The 18959-nt window shown below is 60.7% G+C and overlaps 5 protein-coding genes across 6 annotated transcripts; 4 read left to right on the top strand and 1 right to left on the bottom strand.

Moving 5' to 3' along the window:
* The first annotated feature begins 2368 nt into the window (after positions 1-2368).
* JDV02_004516 (Tyrosinase) lies at positions 2369-5581 on the top strand. Its single transcript, XM_047985741.1, has 7 exons — positions 2369-3537; positions 3619-3778; positions 3841-3888; positions 3946-4311; positions 4366-4517; positions 4578-5193; positions 5270-5581. Exons 1-7 carry the CDS (start codon positions 3362-3364, stop codon positions 5417-5419), a joined length of 1668 nt encoding a protein of 555 aa, XP_047841718.1. The 5' UTR covers positions 2369-3361; the 3' UTR covers positions 5420-5581.
* Positions 5582-5988: 407 nt separating this feature from the next.
* JDV02_004515 (uncharacterized protein) lies at positions 5989-7133 on the top strand. Its single transcript, XM_047985740.1, has 2 exons — positions 5989-6482; positions 6578-7133. Exons 1-2 carry the CDS (start codon positions 6059-6061, stop codon positions 6847-6849), a joined length of 696 nt encoding a protein of 231 aa, XP_047841717.1. The 5' UTR covers positions 5989-6058; the 3' UTR covers positions 6850-7133.
* Positions 7134-10239: 3106 nt separating this feature from the next.
* Positions 10240-14304, top strand: DAL81_2 (Fungal specific transcription factor). Its single transcript, XM_047985739.1, has 3 exons — positions 10240-11795; positions 11992-14009; positions 14058-14304. The coding sequence occupies exons 1-2, from the start codon at positions 11440-11442 to the stop codon at positions 13814-13816; spliced, it is 2181 nt and encodes a 726-aa protein (XP_047841716.1). The 5' UTR covers positions 10240-11439; the 3' UTR covers positions 13817-14009; positions 14058-14304.
* Positions 14305-14499: 195 nt separating this feature from the next.
* Positions 14500-17677, top strand: JDV02_004513 (uncharacterized protein). Its single transcript, XM_047985738.1, has 3 exons — positions 14500-15827; positions 15895-16198; positions 16275-17677. The coding sequence occupies exons 1-3, from the start codon at positions 14767-14769 to the stop codon at positions 16677-16679; spliced, it is 1770 nt and encodes a 589-aa protein (XP_047841715.1). The 5' UTR covers positions 14500-14766; the 3' UTR covers positions 16680-17677.
* On the bottom strand, positions 16863-18386 carry JDV02_004512 (uncharacterized protein). Of its 2 annotated transcripts, XM_047985736.1 has the most exons (2): positions 17731-18386; positions 16863-17613 (listed from the first exon to the last, which is right to left on the bottom strand). In XM_047985736.1, the coding sequence occupies exons 1-2, from the start codon at positions 17795-17797 to the stop codon at positions 16895-16897; spliced, it is 786 nt and encodes a 261-aa protein (XP_047841713.1). In that variant the 5' UTR covers positions 17798-18386; the 3' UTR covers positions 16863-16894. The 2 variants fall into 2 exon arrangements, with proteins under 2 accessions (XP_047841713.1, XP_047841714.1); XM_047985737.1 differs by having other exon boundaries at positions 16863-18386.
* Between the last annotated feature and the right edge of the window lie 573 nt (positions 18387-18959).

The raw sequence follows: 18959 nt of genomic DNA, 5'->3' as shown, positions 1-18959 counted from the left end.
GGCAGCTGAAGCGTAAAGCACCCAACCCAGCATATATCCCCCCATCATGCTCCTCAGGCCACCGACAAACGCGGGCCTCGCAACCGGGTACGTGTATGGATGTACTGGCGTCGACCCATGCATGTCTGCAGTCGTGTGTACAGCGGGCGCAACCCATTATCAGCCCCCTCCCTTCCTCCCCCTGCAGTCGCACCTCTCAACATGCTGGGGCTGAGGCTCTTGTATGTATGTAGTGGCCTTGTTGACATTCGGTTCCCTCTCACGCTGCAACCCTCCCAGGAAAAACACATAGAATCTGGGAATCGCGAAATCGCAGATGCCCCGACTCTTGCAGTCTCCTACGAGGACGGCTCTCTAGAGGATAACATGGGGAAAGGGGCGCTTAAACCCTGATCATATAATGGTATACTTCATTTCCTATTATAATAGCCTATGTAGCTGGTTTACACGGATATATAAAGGAGCGGTTCTGGTATGGTATAGAACGGCTACGGCCTTTAGATGAGCAGTGGGCACCCGAAGTTCTAGGAAGACACGCCATCACCTGAGGTAGTATGCGCTTTTCGGGTGCGCATCGCGAGCGGCGCGCAGCAGCAGCAGCCGCATCTCACGACATACCCTACTACCACTGCTGCTACTACTACTACTGCAACTGCAACTGCAACTACTACTGCTACTACTACGCGATGCGGGTGTCCGTTGTAGTACAAAGCCCGTTGGGTATGTACGTATGGCGTAGCGCAACGCAGCAGCAGTCGTTTCGTCGCCCCCAACCAAAAGCCCACCTGGAAATACGGTTCGCCATTGTTTCTTTTTTCAATTTTTCAAGTAATGAGTTGCCAATGCGTGCCGTGCCGCGCCACGCCCACGCCCACGCCCACGCCATCAATTCCGTCTTCGCGGCTCGGTGGGTTTGGTTTGCGCTGCGCAGGGGCTATTGATGATGGATGGATGGATGAATGATGGATGATGAATGGGGGAAGGGGGCTCAGTTGAATGATGGTTCCAGGTTCCCAGTCGGCGACGGTGCCGACGATGCCGACGATGCCGCCGCCTGCGCGGAGTGTGGTGGTGTCGCATCATTACATTGCATATACGCGTGTACCACACCAGTCGCACGTCGCCGTCGTCGCCGTCGTCGTTTTACACCTGTCTGCCGGTCTGCCTGCCTGCCTGCCTGCCTGCCTGCCTCTCTGTCCGTCTTTTTAAGGTGGCGCCATGCCCATATATATATGCACCGTTTGTGGTGCCTGCAGGACCGGCGACAGTTACACACAGCACGGCGCCGCGCACCACCGCAACGCCACATGGCAGGGCGGCAGGGCTGGCACTTTCTTTTTTTTTCCCCTCCCCCTCTCTTTTTTTTTCTTTTTGTCCTTGATTGTCTGACCTGCATAGAGTAGGTATATGCCAGCCTGGTCTATTTTGTTCAGGTTGGGATGTCTTGCGGCAAAAGGCTGGTGGTCAGAGTCAGATGACGGACGGGGCTTTCTAACTCTTGCTTGGCTCGAATGCGTGCGTCATGATACCCCTTGTCCAGTCAGTCCAGAGGCCGTGATGGGGGCTCATGACGCTGTAGAGGAAAAGTGTACAGTACTAGTTGTTTTGTAGCAGCATTCCAAATGTGTGTTACAGCACGGGAGCACATGGTGCCAACAAGCCCTGGCCAAGGTATACTGCATCTATTTCATGCATCACGTACTTCGTAGGCGTAGGTACATAGGGGTGGCCCGGCTGGGAAATACCGCCAAAGCTGTCGTGCCACGACGGACCAGATCAAGACTCGCCGAGCCCTCCGTCGGTGGGCGGTGACGCGGTGCTGCCCCTTTCCATCTAGAGCCTTTTTCTTTCCCGTTGCTTCAAAAACAAAATAGTAGTCAATACGGCTACCAAGGAAATACTACATCCACGCAGGCAGCGCGGCTGGGAAACCGCCAAGCTTCGTACTGCTTACTTAGTACTGTCCAGTTGCTACTCAAGTCCCCCCCCCCCCCATCGTTGCCTCGCTACCGGTATTTCCATCTTGCCCCCCGTTCCGTGTCTTGGGACAAGATATCCAATACCACCATCATGTCCAATATACTACGTACTACCGCGTCTAAATTACGTATATGCGTCGGTTCGCGTCGTCCGGAAACCGGAGCAGATGCAAACACGAAGCCTATCTCCTTGGTGGCACCAGGCTCTGTACGTGTGTAACCAACACGCGAGCACGCGGTGCGGGCCGTTCTCCATCGCGAGACTGATGATGAAAGGGCAGTCTGGCAGTGCTGCTGTTGCTTCGCCTATGTACAGCATATCTAGTTCCCCTATCTCCCAATCCATCGTTGGACTCCCATCTCTCCCCGCCCGCCCAACAACTGGGGCGGGAAAAAGATGAAAAAGAATCTCGCGATGCGAACCGTTGATGACATCGTGCGCTGGGGAAAGTGGATGCCAGAGGGGAGCACAAGCCCCGAAAATATCCCACCCGCTTCCGCCAAGTCCGTACGTACGTACGTACTTTGTATGCTGAGGTGCTCGTGGTTTGTGGTCCCCCTCGCGCCCCTGACCTAGTTCACCGCCAGCAGGCCGTTGCATCTTGTACGATGGCACCGGGGGACCTCGGCGAATCGTCCACAGAGCCAACCAAACGCCGCAAGCAAGTCGTTTCTCTCGTCCCCGGCTCCATGCCCCGTGCCCATGCCGTCCATACGCTGGGCGTGCATCGGGGCAGCAGCCATCGTGACTCCTCACACTGCCTTCGTCCACGCGTTCGTACGTATAATGTACGTACGTATTGTCGCCGTCTCTCTTACCTTACCCACCTTACCTTGGCCCTTTCTCGCTCCCTCACCTCCTCGCTCGCCATCCTTTTGTCCTGCAACATCGGCTCGGCCTCCCCGGATCGCGCAGCTGCCAGGGATCCCCAGCGTGAAATATTGGAACTTTTCATCATCCTCTCCCCTCTCTTTCTCGCGCCTTCGCTCGTCGTCCGTTCCATACAACGACTCGGATGCACGTCCAGTCCCCAAGGTCCTTCTCCAGCTGAATCTCGTACGTTGTCGGGCCACGGCCTAAAATCTGCTAGGAACCGTGGTCATGCGCCGCGCCTTGCCAGCAGATGCCAGTCTTCGCCGACTTCAGGCCGTTCGTGTAAGGTTCCCATCCTGTCGTGGAGAGTCAGCATCCGGTGCTGCCGGTGGGACTGCGCAGTGTCGGCCATGGATATAAAGGCCTCCCCATCTCAGAGCCATAATGTGTCTCCCTCAGATCCCTCGCCTCTCCCGCAGGGCACTACTTTGATCCGCATGAGGTGACAGACGCCGAGCTCCCTCCCTACCACTAATACTACTGCTACTACTTTACGTCCGCTTGTAACATGTTACCCAAGCTCTCCACGTTGTGGCCCGCGGCCCTTGCCGTTCTCGTCGCCGCCTCGTCAGTCGCTCTCGCACAGCAACACATTCCCGTCACTGGCGCTCCTGTCCCGGGAAATGGACCGGTTCCGCTGCGTCTCAATATCAATGATATGCAGGCCCGGGGGGGGGCGGCTTGGTACGGACGCGTCTTTTCCGCCAAGCCCTGCGTAGCCCGCATTATCGTGACTGGTATCTAACGCGCCAGAGCTTGGTATAGGCATCTCTTCCTTCGGTCCCTGCGAGCCATGTACGACATGGATCCGTCCGATCAGCGCTCCTGGTTCCAGATAGCGGGCATCCACGGCAAGCCTTACGTCGAGTGGAACAATGCCGGGCCCGAACAGTCCAACGGGTGGCGCGGCTACTGTCCCCATGGTGTAAGCCCCTTCCCTCAGGGCGTCGAGCTTGCTCACATGACCAACGCTCATGGTCAGTCTAGGAGAAGATATTCGCGAGCTGGCACCGTCCATATATCGCACTGTTCGAGGTGAGCGAATTTGACGAGCAGCCGATGATGGTAACAGCTCGCTGAACCCACATGCAGCAAGAGCTCGTCAGGCACGCGCAACGGCTCGCCGCCGAGTACCCGGTCCGGTGGCGCGACTCGTATGTGAACGCGGCTGCAAATTTGCGCATCCCTTACTGGGACTGGGCGGCCGACCTGGCCGTGCCGCAAGCCACCGTCCCGCGCGTCGTCAAGGTCGTTATCCCGGATGGCGACGGCGTTCGCGAAGCCGACATGGAGAACCCGCTGGCAACGTACCGGTACCCGGCTGCCGCGCTGCAAGGCCGCTTCGGCGTCTTCGACGACGTGAGGGGCAGGACTCGGATCCTGCGCTGCCCAGCACCGGCAAGGTATCCCGAGTCAGCCAACAATGCTCTGCGGAGCCGCACCTACAAGGAGTGGGTTGTGAGTACTTGTCCAGTGGAATAGAGCATAATCACAGTCTAACGCGCAGGCCAGTACGATGCCTTCGCGACCCAAAACGACTTCACTGGCTTCGCCACGGGTGAGAGGGGCTTCGGGCTGGAGCGGATCCACGATAGCATCCATTGGGACTCGGCGTGCGGACAACAGTTCTTGAGCGTCGACCTGACGGCCTTTGACCCCCTATTGTGAGTTACGCGTCCTCTTCAGACGGGGCCGTTGGCAACACGCCACGCTGACAAGCCCAGCCTCTTTCACCACGCCAACGCCGACCGTCTCTGGGCGTACTGGCAGGCCGTGCACCCGGAGAGCCCCATCTTCAACGACACTTACTGGGGCCGATCGCGGTTCGCGACCCGCGAGAACACTCCCATCGGCAACCAATCCCCACTGGAACCCTTCTTCCAAACTTCGGGCGCTTTCCACACGTCTCTGTCCGTCCTCTCGTACGGCAGCTTCGGTTACTCGTATCCAGGCCTCGAATTCTGGGCCAAGAGCGTTCAGCAGATGCAGCAAGACGCCACGCGCACCATCATTCAGCTCTATGGCCCCAGACCGCGCGCGCCGGCGGCGAAGGCTCTTGGGGCTACCGGAGACGAGTCGACGCAGAAGTACCAGCCTCACCGGCGCTACTTTGTTAAACTGCAGCTCGACAGGACCCAGGTCGAGAGGCCGTGCTCCGTCAACGTGTACCTCGACGACCAGCGCGCTGGTAGTTGGGTCATTGGGCAGCAGCCTGAGAGCGGCGTTGTCAAGGGCGGCTTCACCATCGACAAGGCCGTCCAAGGCGCCGGCAGACACCTGAGTTCTGTCAACGACACGACAGACTTCATCAAGCATGCTCTGCGGGTCGAAATCGAAACTGTAAGCACAACAGAGATTCCCAAGAGCTTGCTGGGCTAGCTACTCGGTTGTGACTATGCTGACTGTGCTACCGCAGCGCGACGGGAGAAAAATCGACCTCAGCTCTGTGACAAGTCTTGCTATGGAGCTCGAGGATGTCGACGTTGTGCCTTCAGCGCGAGACGACGAGTTCCCTCGGTACGAGAGACCGCACCGGCAGCCAGTGACGGTGACGGGGCGTCATTGAATCCAATTTCAAGTGCATGGTACGGCGTGGGATCATTGCCTTTGACGTGGTTGGCCCAGTATTGCCAGAGTTAGATGTAGTCTGGTCGAAAAGTGTACAAATTGTTACAGCCATGGATGGACATGATGCGTCCCTTGCTCGTCGCCGAGGCGCAAGAATGCCACACCAGGTCGTGTCATTGGCCCGGACTTCCACGACTGTTGGTTGGTGCTTATAAGCAAGGCGAAGTTGTAGGACGTAGAATCGCGGTTGTCGCGGTGGTAACAAGACGCTTTGGCTTTGGTCGTACCAGTAGAGTCACCCATTCGATCAGGGCCTTGGCTCAGCCGTTGTGAATGGTAGGCCCCTTGAAACGTCGGCGTGATCAAGCTGTGCATTCCACGCCTCGAACCGTCATCGATGAGGTGGATGGCGTTCTGCACGGCGACTCAATGGCCAAGACCGGCAAGCCTTGGGGTGCATCGGTAAGCCACCGGGTCCGGAGGCGTGGGCCTTCGGTGGCCGCGGGTCGCCCGGGCCCGCATCCCGCGGCGCCGCTCCCCTCAGCGCAACCCCAAAAACTCCCCACGGCCCCTCCGACTTGCGACGTGAGCATCCAGCCCCGAGAGCGCAACGCGCCTGAAGATCTCGAGACTAGGCATGACTCCAAGGCACCCTTCAGGCCAGCTGCTGGGTATCGAAATGGCCTTCGACATTGTCGACCCGACGCCGGAACAGGCCCCGGCCGTTTCCACTGTCCACCTCCAGGCCATGACGAACAACGCCCTCACGCAAGCGCAATTCCCTGGCGAAGCTGCTGCCAAGTACTTCCACAGATGGCTCGCCCGGAACACACTTCAGCACGTCCGTGACGCGAACAAAGGCACGCTCGTAGCCCGAGTCTCGGAAACCGGCGAGGTGGCCGGCTTCATCAAGTGGCTGGTGCACGAAGCCGGCAGCAACGAGGCTGCTGCCAAAGACCTCGAATCGTTTTCAAAACCGTCCAACACTGAGCTTATGGACTCGTACGGTGAACTGACGGAACGAGCCAGAAGGGAGGCGATGGGCGCGAAACCGTACTACCGTGAGTCAAACTTTGATATTGGAGAGAGGCCGCGTCCAAAACCGTCTGCGAGTTGCCTGTCTGTCCTTCCGCGCATACCTCTAACCTACCAACAGACGTAACATTTCTCTGTACCGATCCGAAATGGGCTGGGTGTGGTATTGCCTCGGCTTTGCTGGGGCACGTTCTGGAGCGTGCAGAGGCTGATGGCATGAGCGTCATTCTCGAGGCCACTATGGAGGCCGTGCGCCTCTATCAGAAGTTCGGGTTCAAGATCGTTCGCGAGTTCCACCTCAAGCTGCCGTGCCGAGGCTCTTCCGACCTTTCAGAACCGTACGAAGAGCGATGCATGGTGTGGTCGCCCTCCTCGACGTGCAACGGCGTGTGAAAGAGCGGCATCATGATTTCCCGTCGGCTACCATCGGCCTGAAGGCAGCGGCACACGGGGCCCGTTGAGCCTATGCGCACGGCGTATGCCTTTGTTTTGCTGAGACTGCGGCGTTCATCAAGACTGCCGTGTCCAGGCTTACAACACCAAGCGTGGACGTGTAGCGGCGGTCGCTCGCCCCATAGAATACCCTCACGTGGCGCGGTGCCCGATGCGGGAAGGGCGCATGCGATGCGTTGCTGTACTGAGTTTGACGTAGCAATCAATGACCAATTTTCGCCTGCAATCATGTGATGATCTGTCGCCTGTCGCGTGGTCGTTTGACATAATGCTGTCCACTTGCCCTCGTGTCACAAGACCGAGCGGACATCGCGGCCCTCGCCCGACCAAAAAGTTGCCTTTTTGGACATGAATTGGTTGCCCGGCGATGCAATGATTACCATCTTCGGCACGCACGGGTCGTACTGCTCAGTACGAAGTACAGCCACATTTGTCGTGCAGCTTCGGCGGCGCTCCTACTGTGTCGGTTCCACGGCTCCAGTGTGGTGGCAGGCCACGATACCCCTCGCCAGGACGCACGGCCGACCGCCGACACTACCCCACAGCGCTCGAAACACACGATGCTGCAGGGGTTGTGCTGTACATACGTACATACTAGCAGCACGTCGTAGTAGTGTTGGGAGCGACCTCCCGAATATTTTTCAAGCCTCTTATGACGTCGTCTACAACGTTGCTTGTCGCGTGCACATATTTGTCGTGTGCGCACAGCTCACTCAGCCGCGCTCTATCAAAATAGAAACCAAAGGGTCGGGACGATGTGATGCGCCAAGAAGCGGACCATCGGGGTCATTCTGTTGTTTCGTCACATTCGTCGCGCAGACAGGCCTGGCACGATCCATCCCTCGGTGTTCAACCTTGGTCCGTCTGGCCGAGGACGGGCGGCGGCATTGCGCCTGCAGTGCCATCCTGGGAAGCAAAGCGATCTTGGGCCAAGACTCGCGCAAGCGGCTCGCGGGCGTAGCAGCTGAGCTGGGCAGGTCGCAGCAGTGGTAGCATCTGTTTGTCATGTTAATATAAAGTCGGGGTCGAGTGGCTGGCCCGCGCGTGCCAAAGTTCCTTGACGGGAAGACGAGTGCGAGCTTTGGCCTCACCGAGGCTCCGTCGTTTGACAAACGGATGGGACGCGAGACGCGGCCTGGCAGAATGACTCGGCGGGCTCAGATCCATTACGTTAGAGGTTTGGCGGGGCCATGCAGAAAGAGGCACATGGGTGGCTTTCGATTTGGTAATAGTTGAACGGCAGGGTCGCGAGCCAGTACGGGTACTTTGCGAAACTGGGTCTCGTGGTGCGGTTTGGCGGGCCGTCGGCGCGCTGCCCAAGTAGTTGGTACCACGTCCAACGGAGGATGGTGGTGGTGCGCCGCCCTCCCTCCCGAACGGTATTGTGGCCGTATTGTATGCGTATCGGTGGCCACCGTTTGCCATTAGGTATTTCTTTCTCCTGATAAGAGCCGCCCCGCGTGCGTCCGTCGGTCCCGTCAAGATAAGGTCCGCTGCAGGGCCCGGCGCCGAGATGGATTCTGGAGCAGCCAGCCAGCCATTCGGGCCAAAGGGGCGGCGCATGGCGCGGGAGGACGACGCTGATCTGAAGTGGGATATGGGCTGCACTGCAGGGACGGACCTGAACTGGCGAGGAACGACGAGGGCAGGGCACGGAGGCGCAAGGCGCCGGTGCGTCTTTCTGTAGCCATGCCCATGCCCATGCCCATGCCATGCCATGCTATGTCGGCACAGCCGCGGACGCCGATCCTATGCTTCGGTCGAGGTTGGTTGACGATCACGTTGGCCGGGTGTCGTGTGGCAGCCATCTTGGGTCGACGTTGGCGACACGAGCTCAGCTCGCGAGTGGTTCAATGCATGGAGACAGACAGCCGGAAAGAAGTCCTTGTGTGTGGGCGGTGGGCGTCGCGGGCCAGGGCGGTTGGCGTTGAACGGCAGTGGTGGGCGCGCGGAGACACGGGGCGCCGTGAGGCAGGAGCGGTCGGGGCGCGTGTTCGGATGATGACGATGACGCCACCCGGGCACCATCGAGCAGCCGCGACCAACCTCAGCGCCGGGCGCCGGCAAGGTGAGCACGGAGATGGAAAGCGCAACCCGCAAAGGCACAGCCCGGGCAGGCAGGGCAGCAAGCAGAGAAGACAGCAGCACATGGGAACCATGGAACGCCAAACCAACAGCTTGAGGGGAGCTCCAGCGGGAGCCGACTTGATCACAATCTGTCTGCATACATACCTAGTACATACATACATGCGAGTACTCCGTACAGCACGCACTATTAGCAGAGGGGAGCCAACATTCAACTTGCGAGGCAAAGAGCCACCTGGCGGGCCCCGGGATGCAGAATGGGCACCTCCATCGTTGTTGGGTGACGTCCATCTGTCACTGGCAGTAGAACGCAGGAAATGGATCCTGATCGCAAAAGGTACCGTACCCTTTGGCCTGCCCACCACAAGTAGTGGCCTGGGATCGCCTCCATCTATAGTACCTCAGTACCTACCAACCTTACACAGCTCAGCAGGAGCAGCAGGTACCGCTTGTATTTAGCGCTCCGTCGAGGCCCAATGCGGGCGACCGCCCGTCCAATCCGTCCAATCCAGTGCCCTGGTGCGCCGCGATAAGCCTCGAGAGGTGGGCGGGCTTGCGCGCGCCATTTTCGCTACCTGCGAGTACCTTATATTAGTTTTCGTTTCGAGCGTGGTATCGCAGTCAAATCCTGTCACCGCCGCGTTTTAGTACGAGCACCGTCGTTTGCTATTTCCGGTTGGGAATCTATTGCGCGTGAACGCGCGAGCCGCCGAGCAGGCAGAGCGGCTGCTGACGAAAGCATGGCGGGCAGTCGGCGCGCTGTAAGGCGGTCCATACCACCTTGAATTGCGAATGGAGCCAAGTGCGAGACGGCCAAGGCCCGCCCAGCGCTGCGCACTGGAGAGCTCCAGCTCGTGGCGCTTTCGCCCCTCCGACTGCCCAGGCGTGCCTGCCGTCCATTCGGGTACGTGCTTGGGACTTGGTCGTGCATCAGATCCATGGCGCCTTTGCCCGGTACGCACACCAGGCGCCTGGGCGAGGCACCAAGTTTTCCTGTCACTGCAGTGGGCAATAAAGTGAGGTGGGAATGGATGAGGTAAACTCCACCCCACGAGCTGCCCAGCGTGGTTGCCCAGCACACCTCCACTGGCAGTTTGTGGATGGTGGCACCCACCGCCTGAGGCGCGCTAATGGCGCCGCTGGGGTCCCTGGGTTCCATCCGGCAGCGAGGGTCGCGGCCCCCCCCCCCAGTCTGGGGAATTTGGAGCCCGGGCGGCCTGTCGCACGCCTCAGCTTACTGTACAGCACCACGCCGCCGCCAAACCGCGAAAAAAAAGCACATGTCACCCTCACTGCTGGCGCCGCCGGGGTGAGTGCTCTGCCTGTTTTGTTCCTTCTTTTTCAACACTCGCGCCGCCATTGGTAGTCGGCCGCGACACCACGACAGGCTGTAAAAAAACCCTCTCTCGGCCATCCTGGCTCTTCGCGCCTCCCTCTCCTTTTCTTACCCTCCCTCCCTCCGTCCCTCCCTCCTCCTCGTTCTCTCCCTCCTCTCGCCTGATAAGACACACGTCTGCGCCTCGCACACCGCAACGGGCCAGGCCACTTGCAGGCCCCATTATCCCGCGCTGCAGATTCCATCGCCTCCCGTCTCGGCTCCCCTGCCGTAGTTGACATCGTCACGCCGCTCTCTCGCCGCCGCCACTGCCCCATGCGTCTATAAACCGTGTCATCTACTACTACTACTTCTACTACTACTACCAGACGGGACCCTCCGCCAGACCATCCAAGGGACGACAACCACCTCCAGCTCAATGACGCCGATAACCCACGGTTATCTCATCCTGGCCGCCGTCGTGACTTGACTCCTGACTTGCGACAACCGCGGGAATCCAAGGATCCTGCCTGCTCACTCACTTGCGCCCTTGCCGCTCGTCCACAGCCCCATATCATAGGGCGCGGCCTCGACAACACGTTTGCTCAAGCAAGTCAGGCTTGTCTTGTCAAATCGACCCCGGCGGCCAGGCCAGACCCCGGACAGCCGCCTCTTTTTTTTCTCCATTTATAATACATAGTCACAACCACTCAAGCACAGCTTTCCCCACGGGATAGTCTCGTCTCGTCTTATCGGCGCCCTTTTCGATCCACGTATAGCAATCCTCCGTTGTCGGCCTGATAACGGCGCCCAGAAGCTAGCCTCCCCGGTTACTGGAACCTCTTCTGGATTGGTGCTCTACTGTATCCTGCAGTCGTGCCAACTGCTTGACGCGTTTCTATCCTGGTTGGCCCGACCTCCTTACCTACATCTGCAAGCCGATAGGAGGCTCTCGCACCGCTGACAGCCGTTGATCCCCTCGACCCGCGCCAGACCACCGGGAAACCGGAGCGTCTGGGGTAACCGGCCTGCTCTGCCACCCCCGTCCCCTCCCGACGGAAGCTGGGGCTCTGGCGTCTCCCGACGCCATCACACGGCCATCGTCCTGTGCGCATTCGCGTGGCTCGCCTATGCTGCTACCATCAATGGCGCACAACGCAACTGTCCAACGCACGGCGCCCATAGCCATCGCGCCCAAGCCGCCTCGGCCTGAGCAGCCGCCCCAGCGCCAGGATAGCCTGCACCGCTTTGAAATAGGCCCGGCCAGCCTGCAGACTGCCGAGTCCACGTCCTTCTCCGGATCCGTGGCCCCACCCTGCCAGGCCTGCCGCTTCTCTGGCACCAAGTGTGTGCTCGGCGATGATGAAGATGGCTGTGTGCCCTGTCAGACCAACGGCTCCGAGTGCTCATTGTCTTCGAGTCCGCAGTCTCGAAAAAGGAAACTGAACGGCGACTCATCCAACGACGCAGGACTAGGGAAGCGAAGGTGAGTGTTTTATTTTTATCATCTTTTAGCCGGTTGCTGGGATTTGATGCAGCGAAACATCATCTGGCTGCCATCTCCCCTGACTCTTCCCACATACAGCTTGCCACGCCTGTCAGGCTGATGTCCGTCAGCATTCGATATGGCGAGGCGCTCGTTCCTATGGCGCCACGTGAAGCTAACGCGTGACTGGTCTCAGTTCCCCTGGCATATCTGCCCGGCGACTTCAAAACTCGAGCCTCTCGAGCACTGCGGCTAGCAGCTCCTTCCTCGAGGACATGGCCAATGTCGGCGGCCCGACGATGCTCAAGCGGACCTTGGGCCTCCAGAATGACCGGTACAGCCAGTACATTGGTCCAACAACCGACTTTGAGCCGTCTCTCATCAACCTGTCCACCTTTGACCCCCAGGACGAGAGTCTGCTGTCTAGGGGCACTCTCCGCAAGGTCAGCGATACCGACACATTCTTGATGTTACCGGACCACGCCACGCCGGGCTTCGAGCACATCATCCAGGACGCCGACGCCATAGAGGCCGTCGTCGCACCCCATGGACGGAAATTGATCGACTTGTACTTCCGGATCGTCCATCCAGCCTTTCCGATCATCCAGAAGCACGTGTTTCTGGAAAAGTACGAGCGGTCGCATCGAGAATTCTCGCCTCCGATCTTGGCTGCTGTCTACATTCTGGCCATCAATTGGTGGGAGCAGAGTGATGACTTGTCCCCCCTGCCTCGGCCAAATGTGCAAGAGCTCGAGAGGTTGATTCGGCAGACACTGGCAGACGCCATGAACCGGCCAAAGCTGTCAACCATCCAGGCCGGCCTTTTGCTGTCGCAACGTCCCGAGGGCGATCAGTGGGCGCCGACTGCGCAGCTCGTTGCCATCGGGCAGGAGCTCGGACTGCACCTGGACTGTTCGAACTGGAAGATCCCACCGTGGGAGAAGGGCCTGAGGCGGAGACTTGCTTGGGCGTTGTACATGCAGGACAAGTGGGGTGCTCTCGTCCACGGTCGCCCATCGCATATCTGCTTGTCGAACTGGGGGGTCCGACCTCTCTCAGCCAACGACTTCCCCGACGTCGAGTGGGATGAGAACGACCAGGACGAGAAGGAAGACGTTGAGCGGGGACGGCTCCTGTTCACTCGGGTGGTGCAGCTCTCGGGCATCCTGGCCGAGATCCTCGAGACGTTTTACACGCTGCAGTCGACCACCACGATCTCCGAGGCGGGCCAGCAGGGGACCCACCTGGTGCTGTCCATGGCCAAGCCCGTGCAGCTGAAGCTCAAGGAATGGTACGGCGGGCTGCCGGCCACGCTCCGCCTCGAGCCGTACTCGAGCAGCAGCTACTCGCCGTCACGGGCAACGACGACGAGCAGGCTGTCGAGCATCGGCTACCTCCACCTGGCATATTTTGCCACGGAAATCACACTCCACCGGCGAATCATTCGGTCGCTGGCGTCCAACTCGTCTGGGGTGGACCCCTATGTTCAGCACATCTGCCGCAGCGCGGCCAAGGCGCGCCTCATCTCGGCCATGGACTTTGTGAACCGGTTGACGCCCAGTCACCTGAGCTCTTTCTGGTACTTTGCATCCAAGACAAACTTTGCCCTCATCGGCACGTTTGGCTCGCTGCTGTGGGCGACGTCGCCCGGCCGAGAAGAGGCCGACTGGTACCGGAGGCGGCTGGGCGAGTATCGGTGGACGCTGTCGGTGAGCTCGAAGCCGGGCGAAAACAGGAACCTGACGGAGTTTGCCATGACCATGCTGGACATTTCGACGGGCCTCCTGAAGAAGCTGCCGGAGAAGCCGTCGATGAGCCGCAGCGGCAGCCTGGCGGATATGTCAGCGCCGTCGATGCCGTCGTCATTCCCGAATTCCTTTGTTGGCTCCTTTGCCGGCGGCAGCATGCTCGGTCGGTTCAGCAACATACCCAGCGCCGATGTCAGCAGCGTGCAGAGCCCACGCAGCGCAGACTACTCGAGCGACGACGACATGGAGGACAGCTATGCGACGCCGGTGTGATGGGACCCCATGACGAGTATGGAGCGGCTTTGGATCTTTGCGGGAGACGGATAGAGGACGGGGGTGTCATTTGGATTTTTGGCGGGATACACGGGTGTTCGCAGGAACGGAGAGGCGAAGAAGGGGAGAGAGCGTAAAGCCCAAGGGCCGCTGGGGTTAGGGCGCAACGGGGGGCAAAAGACAGGATGGAGAGGTGGGCGTCTTATTTACATTGGGGCGACGCATCTGACGATGCCTCTAGATTGGCACATGAACGAATGTCGAAATGAAATGGCGTCACTGTTGTTGCGCTGCGCTGCGCAGGACGCATGATTGCACCATCAACTCGCCAACAGCCTTCCTCTTCCAGCGACGCCAGCGTCTCGCTATGCCGGCTGATCGTGTACTGTACGGAGTGCATTGTTATGTGCCCGTCACTGAGCTCGCAACGCTATGCGACTGGAAAGCCGATGGAGCGGTCGAAAGCCTTAAGACCTGAAAGTAGTAAATAATGAGCTGCCTTTCTGAGCAAGCGTCTGTCTAGTTACATCAGAATACCTGTACAATGTACAAAGTCACTGTGGCTTCGGATCTGGGCGCACAGCCACTCGCGCCACAGCGGCTCGACAGTGGCGGTGGCGGCTGGTCCGTGTCTCCGTCCGCACTGATGTTTCCCCTGCTGGTCGTGCGGTTACAGGATGAAACGACAGCGAATGAAACGTGTGACGTCCGTTCCTCCTCGTGGTGGTAGGTAGCAGAATCGCCAGGCGCGTCTCGCTTCGAGAACAACGCCCGTCGATTTTTTTTGTCTTCGAGGTGAAATGACAGATCAATTGCTGGCCCAGGCGACATTCAACTTCAAAGCTTCCCCTCGCCCATCGCTCAAGTCAAGAGACGCGGCCATCCTCCCATATCCGACCAGCTAGCTTCGCCCCCAAAACTACTCTCCTCCCCCCCCCTTTCAACGCCAAATGGCCGGAGGACAAGCCAGCAGCAAGCCGTCGTCGACGCCGGCGGACGATGCCCTCTCTCCGCAGCGCTTCGAGCGGGAGCTCAAGAGCCTCGCGGCCAAGGCCCGGAGCGACACGTGGGCGGGCCGGACGCGCAGGCAGCTCGTCGTCTACCTCCGGGCGGCGCTCCTGCTGGCGCTGCTGGGCGTCTACTCCAACGTCTCGCAGCTCAACCTGTCGCCCGTGTACGGGGCCATCCCCGCGGCCATCTGGCACTCAAAGGTCCTCATGGCGGGCTGCTTCGCGGGCTGGGCCGGCAACGAGGCGCTGCGGCGGTCCCTCCCCGTGAGCGCCGCGCAGGCCCTCCCGCTCGTCGCGCTGTACACGCCCGCGCTGCAGTTCTTCCTCGCGGGCCTCAGCGGGCGGCTCGGCGCGCAGTGGGGGCCCGTCGCGACCGAGGCGCTGACGCTGTTCCCGCTCGCGGCCCTGACCGCCGCCGCCGTGGCCGACGACCTCGAGGGGGACGGCGGCGGCGGCGGCGCGCGCCTCACCATGCTGCCGGGGTTCGTGGCCGACGCGGCTCCCGGTCTCGGCTCCTGGGGCATGCTCAAGCTCGTGGAGCAGCGCGCGGGCGAGCACCTGCGCGCCAACATGGGCCGCGCCGTCGCCGTGTACACGCGCCTCGGGCTGGAGCTCCTCCTGGGCGTCGCGTACGCCGTGGTGGCGCGCTCGCGGTTCCTCGTCTACGCGGCGCCGCCGCTGCTGCACACGCTCGTCGCGAACCCGCACGTCGCCTCCCCCGCCGCCACGCAGGCCCTCGTCAGCCGCATGATGTCGGACAACTGGCTGCTCATCGAGCGCCGCGAGTCCGTCACGGGCTACCTCTCCGTCGTGCAGAACATGCGCGAGGGGTTCCGCGCCCTGCGCTGCGACCATAGCCTCCTCGGCGGCAACTGGGTCCAAGCGGCGGCGGACGGCGACGTCTCGGAGCCCATATACGGCGTCTTTGCCATGCTCGAAGCTGTGAGGCTGGCGGAGAGCGCCAAGCCCGTGGCCGACGAGGACGCCCATGCCCTGGTCGTGTAAGTCCCTTTTCCCCCAGGCCAAGAAAGAAGACCATGGTGGCTGATGACGACGACGGTCTCATAGCGGCCTGGGCGTCGGCACCACGCCCTCGGCCTTTGTCACTCTCGGCATCAACACGACCGTGGTCGAGATTGACCGCTCCGTCTACGAGCTGGCCGCAAAGTACTTCCAGCTCAAGGAGAACAACCCGCCCGTCATTGCCGACGCTGTGAGCTACACGGCCGCCCTGGCTGCTTCGGCCCCGGAGACGTACGACTACATCGTCCACGACGTCTTCACCGGCGGCGCAGAGCCCGTGGATCTGTTTACGCTCGAGTTCTTCCAGGGTCTCGCGGCGCTGCTCAAGCCCGACGGCGCTGTCGCCATTGTATGAGACTGCTGCCCCTTCCGTCCCCCCTTAGTGGACCTCGGTCGACTTGACTTGCTGACGCGCGCGCGCGCAGAACTACGCCGGCGACCTCAGCCTGCCGACGCCGAAGCTCATCTACCGCACAATCAAGCACGTCTTCCCCACCTGCCGCATCTTCCGCGAGTCGCCCGTCGACGCCGAGGCGGCCAAGGGCCACGCGCCCGACTTCACCAACCTGGTCATCTTCTGCAAGAAGACGGCCGGGCCGCTGAGGTTCCGCGCGCCGACCGCCCGCGACCTCCTGCGGAGCCCGGCCAGGGAGGAGTTCCTGGCCCTGAAGCACGAGGTGGCCCAGGACGTGCTGCTGTCCGGCGAGGACGCCTCCGTGCTGTCGCGCAACGACACGAGCGCCGTGGTCAAGTGGCACGAAACGAGTGCCTTGGGTCACTGGGCCATTATGCGGAATGCCCTACCAGACATGGTGTGGGAGCAGTGGTGATGTGGATTTTAAAGAGCTTTTTTTCTCTTCTTTCTTTTGCCAGCATAAGCGTAAAAATTAACTGCTTGCTCTGGAGGTGCGTGCATTGCACGCGCGCGCGTACTACAACGAAAACTGAGGAGCCACACCATGCCCGCGCGATTCCATTATGCAGGTCACTCTTGATGCCCCTCTTGACAAACCTTGATCCCCCCCCCTCCCCTCCCCCTCTTATTCTATTCAGACTTCTTGTTCGCCGCTTTGAGCGCCACCTCCTTGCTGTCCCTGCTGAACTCGTCGAAGAATTCGGACGCATACTTGGGCAGGGCGATGCGGTTGTGCCCACTGGGGACAGGCTCGCCCATGGTGGAGTAGATGGGCACTACACCCGTCCACACCTTGTTGAGGGCATCTTCGTCTTCGAGGTCGTGCTTATCGTCATTGACGCCCCCGTCGCGGAACTTTGCGCTGCCCGAGGCGATCCTGACGCGGAGGATGCTCGTGCTCTGCATCTCGGCGCCCGTGGGGGGCAGGCGTGTGTTGTGCCAGCGCTGGGGCACGACGCTATCGGTGATGAGCTCCATGGCGTAGAGCTTCTCGGCGTCGTCGGTGACGAGGGCGGCGTGCCCGAAGAGCACGGCGGAGCGGTAGTTGTAGGAGTGGCTAAAGGCGGAGACGGCGAGGACGAGCCCGTCGACGTGGGAGGCGGACACGCAGACGGGGACGCCCTCGGCGCCGGCGTCGCGCCCGACGTTGAACATGCGCGCCGAGACGTAGCCGTGGACGTACAGGTCCAGCGGGTCGCCGAGCGAGGCGCTGGGGCGGTCGAAGGAGCCCATCTGCCCGATCATAGGCAGGGTGACGGGGAAGGGCGAGTCCCCGGGCGGGTTGAAGGACACGTGCAGCAGCAGCGTGCTGTTGATGAGGCCGTGGATCTTCTCCAGCGCGTAGATGCCTAGTTTTATGCGTGCCGCCGGGCGTGCGTGTTAGTGAGGAAGAGCGCTGCGCGCGAGGCGCGGGGGCGGGGCTAGGGAGGGGGAGGATGGTGAGGTTGAGAGCGGGCGGTTCTGACCTCGCTCGCCATGACGCTTGACGAGGTTGGTCGCGTCCTTGGGATACTCGAGTTCGTAGCGGCCCATGACGGCGGCGGCGGCGGCGGCGACGACGACGGAGATGCGAATCGCTCTCGCTTGTTTTATACTTGGCTCTTAGTCGATACGCGTCTCGAAAGTCAGGCGACGATGACACCACGGCGGGCTAGAATGAGAGCATGCTAGGTACGGAAATGGCTGGCGTAGGTTGCTTATCAGGTATATATATAATTACACCGGCGCTGGTCTAGGAAACACGGTGAGAGGGGTAGAGTGTTGTCATCAGTCACGACGCCGCCGACCGCGCCGTTGGTACATGCATGGCTCGCCGAGCCTAACGAGAGCCGACGCCGCGTGCGCTCTCTGGGCGGTACCTCGTGCTAGGTGGTTACGTTATGCGTCAGCCGACCGGCGCTGCTCTCGGAGGGCGACAAGGACGGAGGGCGGCGACGGGGCGGGTTGGGTCAAAGTGGTGGTAGTGGCGGCGGCGGCGGCGGCGGCGGCGGCGTTCCGGGGCAGGTTTGGACTGCTGGATGTACTTCGTAGTGTGAAGGGTGGCAGACAGACAGACAGAACGGTAGGGCGCGTTGGAAATGGGGGCGGCGTGATTCGACTGATGAGCGGCGATGCGATGTCGGTGCCGGTGCCTGTAAGGGTAACGCGGGGCCCGCGGGGGGGAAGGAGGGGAGAGAGGAGGGGGAGGGGCGAGGGGAGGGGGAGGGGAGGGGCGGCAGGCGCTGCGACCGATTAATTGACTTATTTAGGTAGCTCCAGTGAGTGTATTCATCAATGCCCATCTGCAACGACAGAACCAGCATGCGGAAACTGCGGCCAGGCGCGTTCACAGGGCAGGATGAATGTCATTACAGTCGAATCGGCAGCCAGGCAAGAAAGACCAACACTGCCTAGGAGGCGGATAGTTCGTACGAAGTAGAGCCAGCGCAATCGCAGGCGTTATGCCATGCCATTATGATGAGGAACCAACGCACGCATTTCGTACATATTATGCTGGAGGCGCATGTCCCCGGCCGGGGGTGTCGCCGTCCTCGCGTGTACGAGATTTCTGAGATGCACCACCGGGTATCACAGCGGTGCTCATACCAGGTTGCTTCGGCCACGCCTTGCCATCGGCACTGCCAGCCGGAGGAGGGAAGGCTGCTGTCGGCTCCTGACGGCTCGGCGCTGCTGCTGCCGCCAATTCTGCGCCGGC

The sequence above is a fragment of the Purpureocillium takamizusanense genome, chromosome 3, assembly GCF_022605165.1.
Source record: "Purpureocillium takamizusanense chromosome 3, complete sequence".
Lineage (NCBI taxonomy): Eukaryota > Fungi > Ascomycota > Sordariomycetes > Hypocreales > Ophiocordycipitaceae > Purpureocillium > Purpureocillium takamizusanense.
The sequence above is the reverse complement of the archived record's forward strand: the minus strand, read 5'-3'. Positions and strand labels throughout refer to the sequence as shown.

What these genes read in the sequence shown, in the direction of transcription:
- JDV02_004516 (XM_047985741.1), top strand. Translation starts at nt 3,362, where the DNA reads ATGTTACCCAAGCTCTCCACGTTGTGGCCCGCGGCCCTTGCCGTTCTC. An exon ending in GCCCGGGGGGGGGCGGCTTG is followed by an intron (nt 3,538 to 3,618) that starts GTACGGACGCGT and finishes AGCTTGGTATAG; the next exon opens with GCATCTCTTCCTTCGGTCCC. An exon ending in TGCGGGTCGAAATCGAAACT is followed by an intron (nt 5,194 to 5,269) that starts GTAAGCACAACA and finishes GTGCTACCGCAG; the next exon opens with CGCGACGGGAGAAAAATCGA.
- JDV02_004515 (XM_047985740.1), top strand. Translation starts at nt 6,059, where the DNA reads ATGACTCCAAGGCACCCTTCAGGCCAGCTGCTGGGTATCGAAATGGCC. An exon ending in GGGCGCGAAACCGTACTACC is followed by an intron (nt 6,483 to 6,577) that starts GTGAGTCAAACT and finishes ACCTACCAACAG; the next exon opens with ACGTAACATTTCTCTGTACC.
- DAL81_2 (XM_047985739.1), top strand. Translation starts at nt 11,440, where the DNA reads ATGCTGCTACCATCAATGGCGCACAACGCAACTGTCCAACGCACGGCG. An exon ending in GCAGGACTAGGGAAGCGAAG is followed by an intron (nt 11,796 to 11,991) that starts GTGAGTGTTTTA and finishes GACTGGTCTCAG; the next exon opens with TTCCCCTGGCATATCTGCCC.
- JDV02_004513 (XM_047985738.1), top strand. Translation starts at nt 14,767, where the DNA reads ATGGCCGGAGGACAAGCCAGCAGCAAGCCGTCGTCGACGCCGGCGGAC. An exon ending in GACGCCCATGCCCTGGTCGT is followed by an intron (nt 15,828 to 15,894) that starts GTAAGTCCCTTT and finishes ACGGTCTCATAG; the next exon opens with CGGCCTGGGCGTCGGCACCA. An exon ending in CCGACGGCGCTGTCGCCATT is followed by an intron (nt 16,199 to 16,274) that starts GTATGAGACTGC and finishes GCGCGCGCGCAG; the next exon opens with AACTACGCCGGCGACCTCAG.
- JDV02_004512 (XM_047985736.1), bottom strand. Translation starts at nt 17,797, where the DNA reads ATGGGCCGCTACGAACTCGAGTATCCCAAGGACGCGACCAACCTCGTC. An exon ending in CAAGCGTCATGGCGAGCGAG is followed by an intron (nt 17,614 to 17,730) that starts GTCAGAACCGCC and finishes GCATAAAACTAG; the next exon opens with GCATCTACGCGCTGGAGAAG.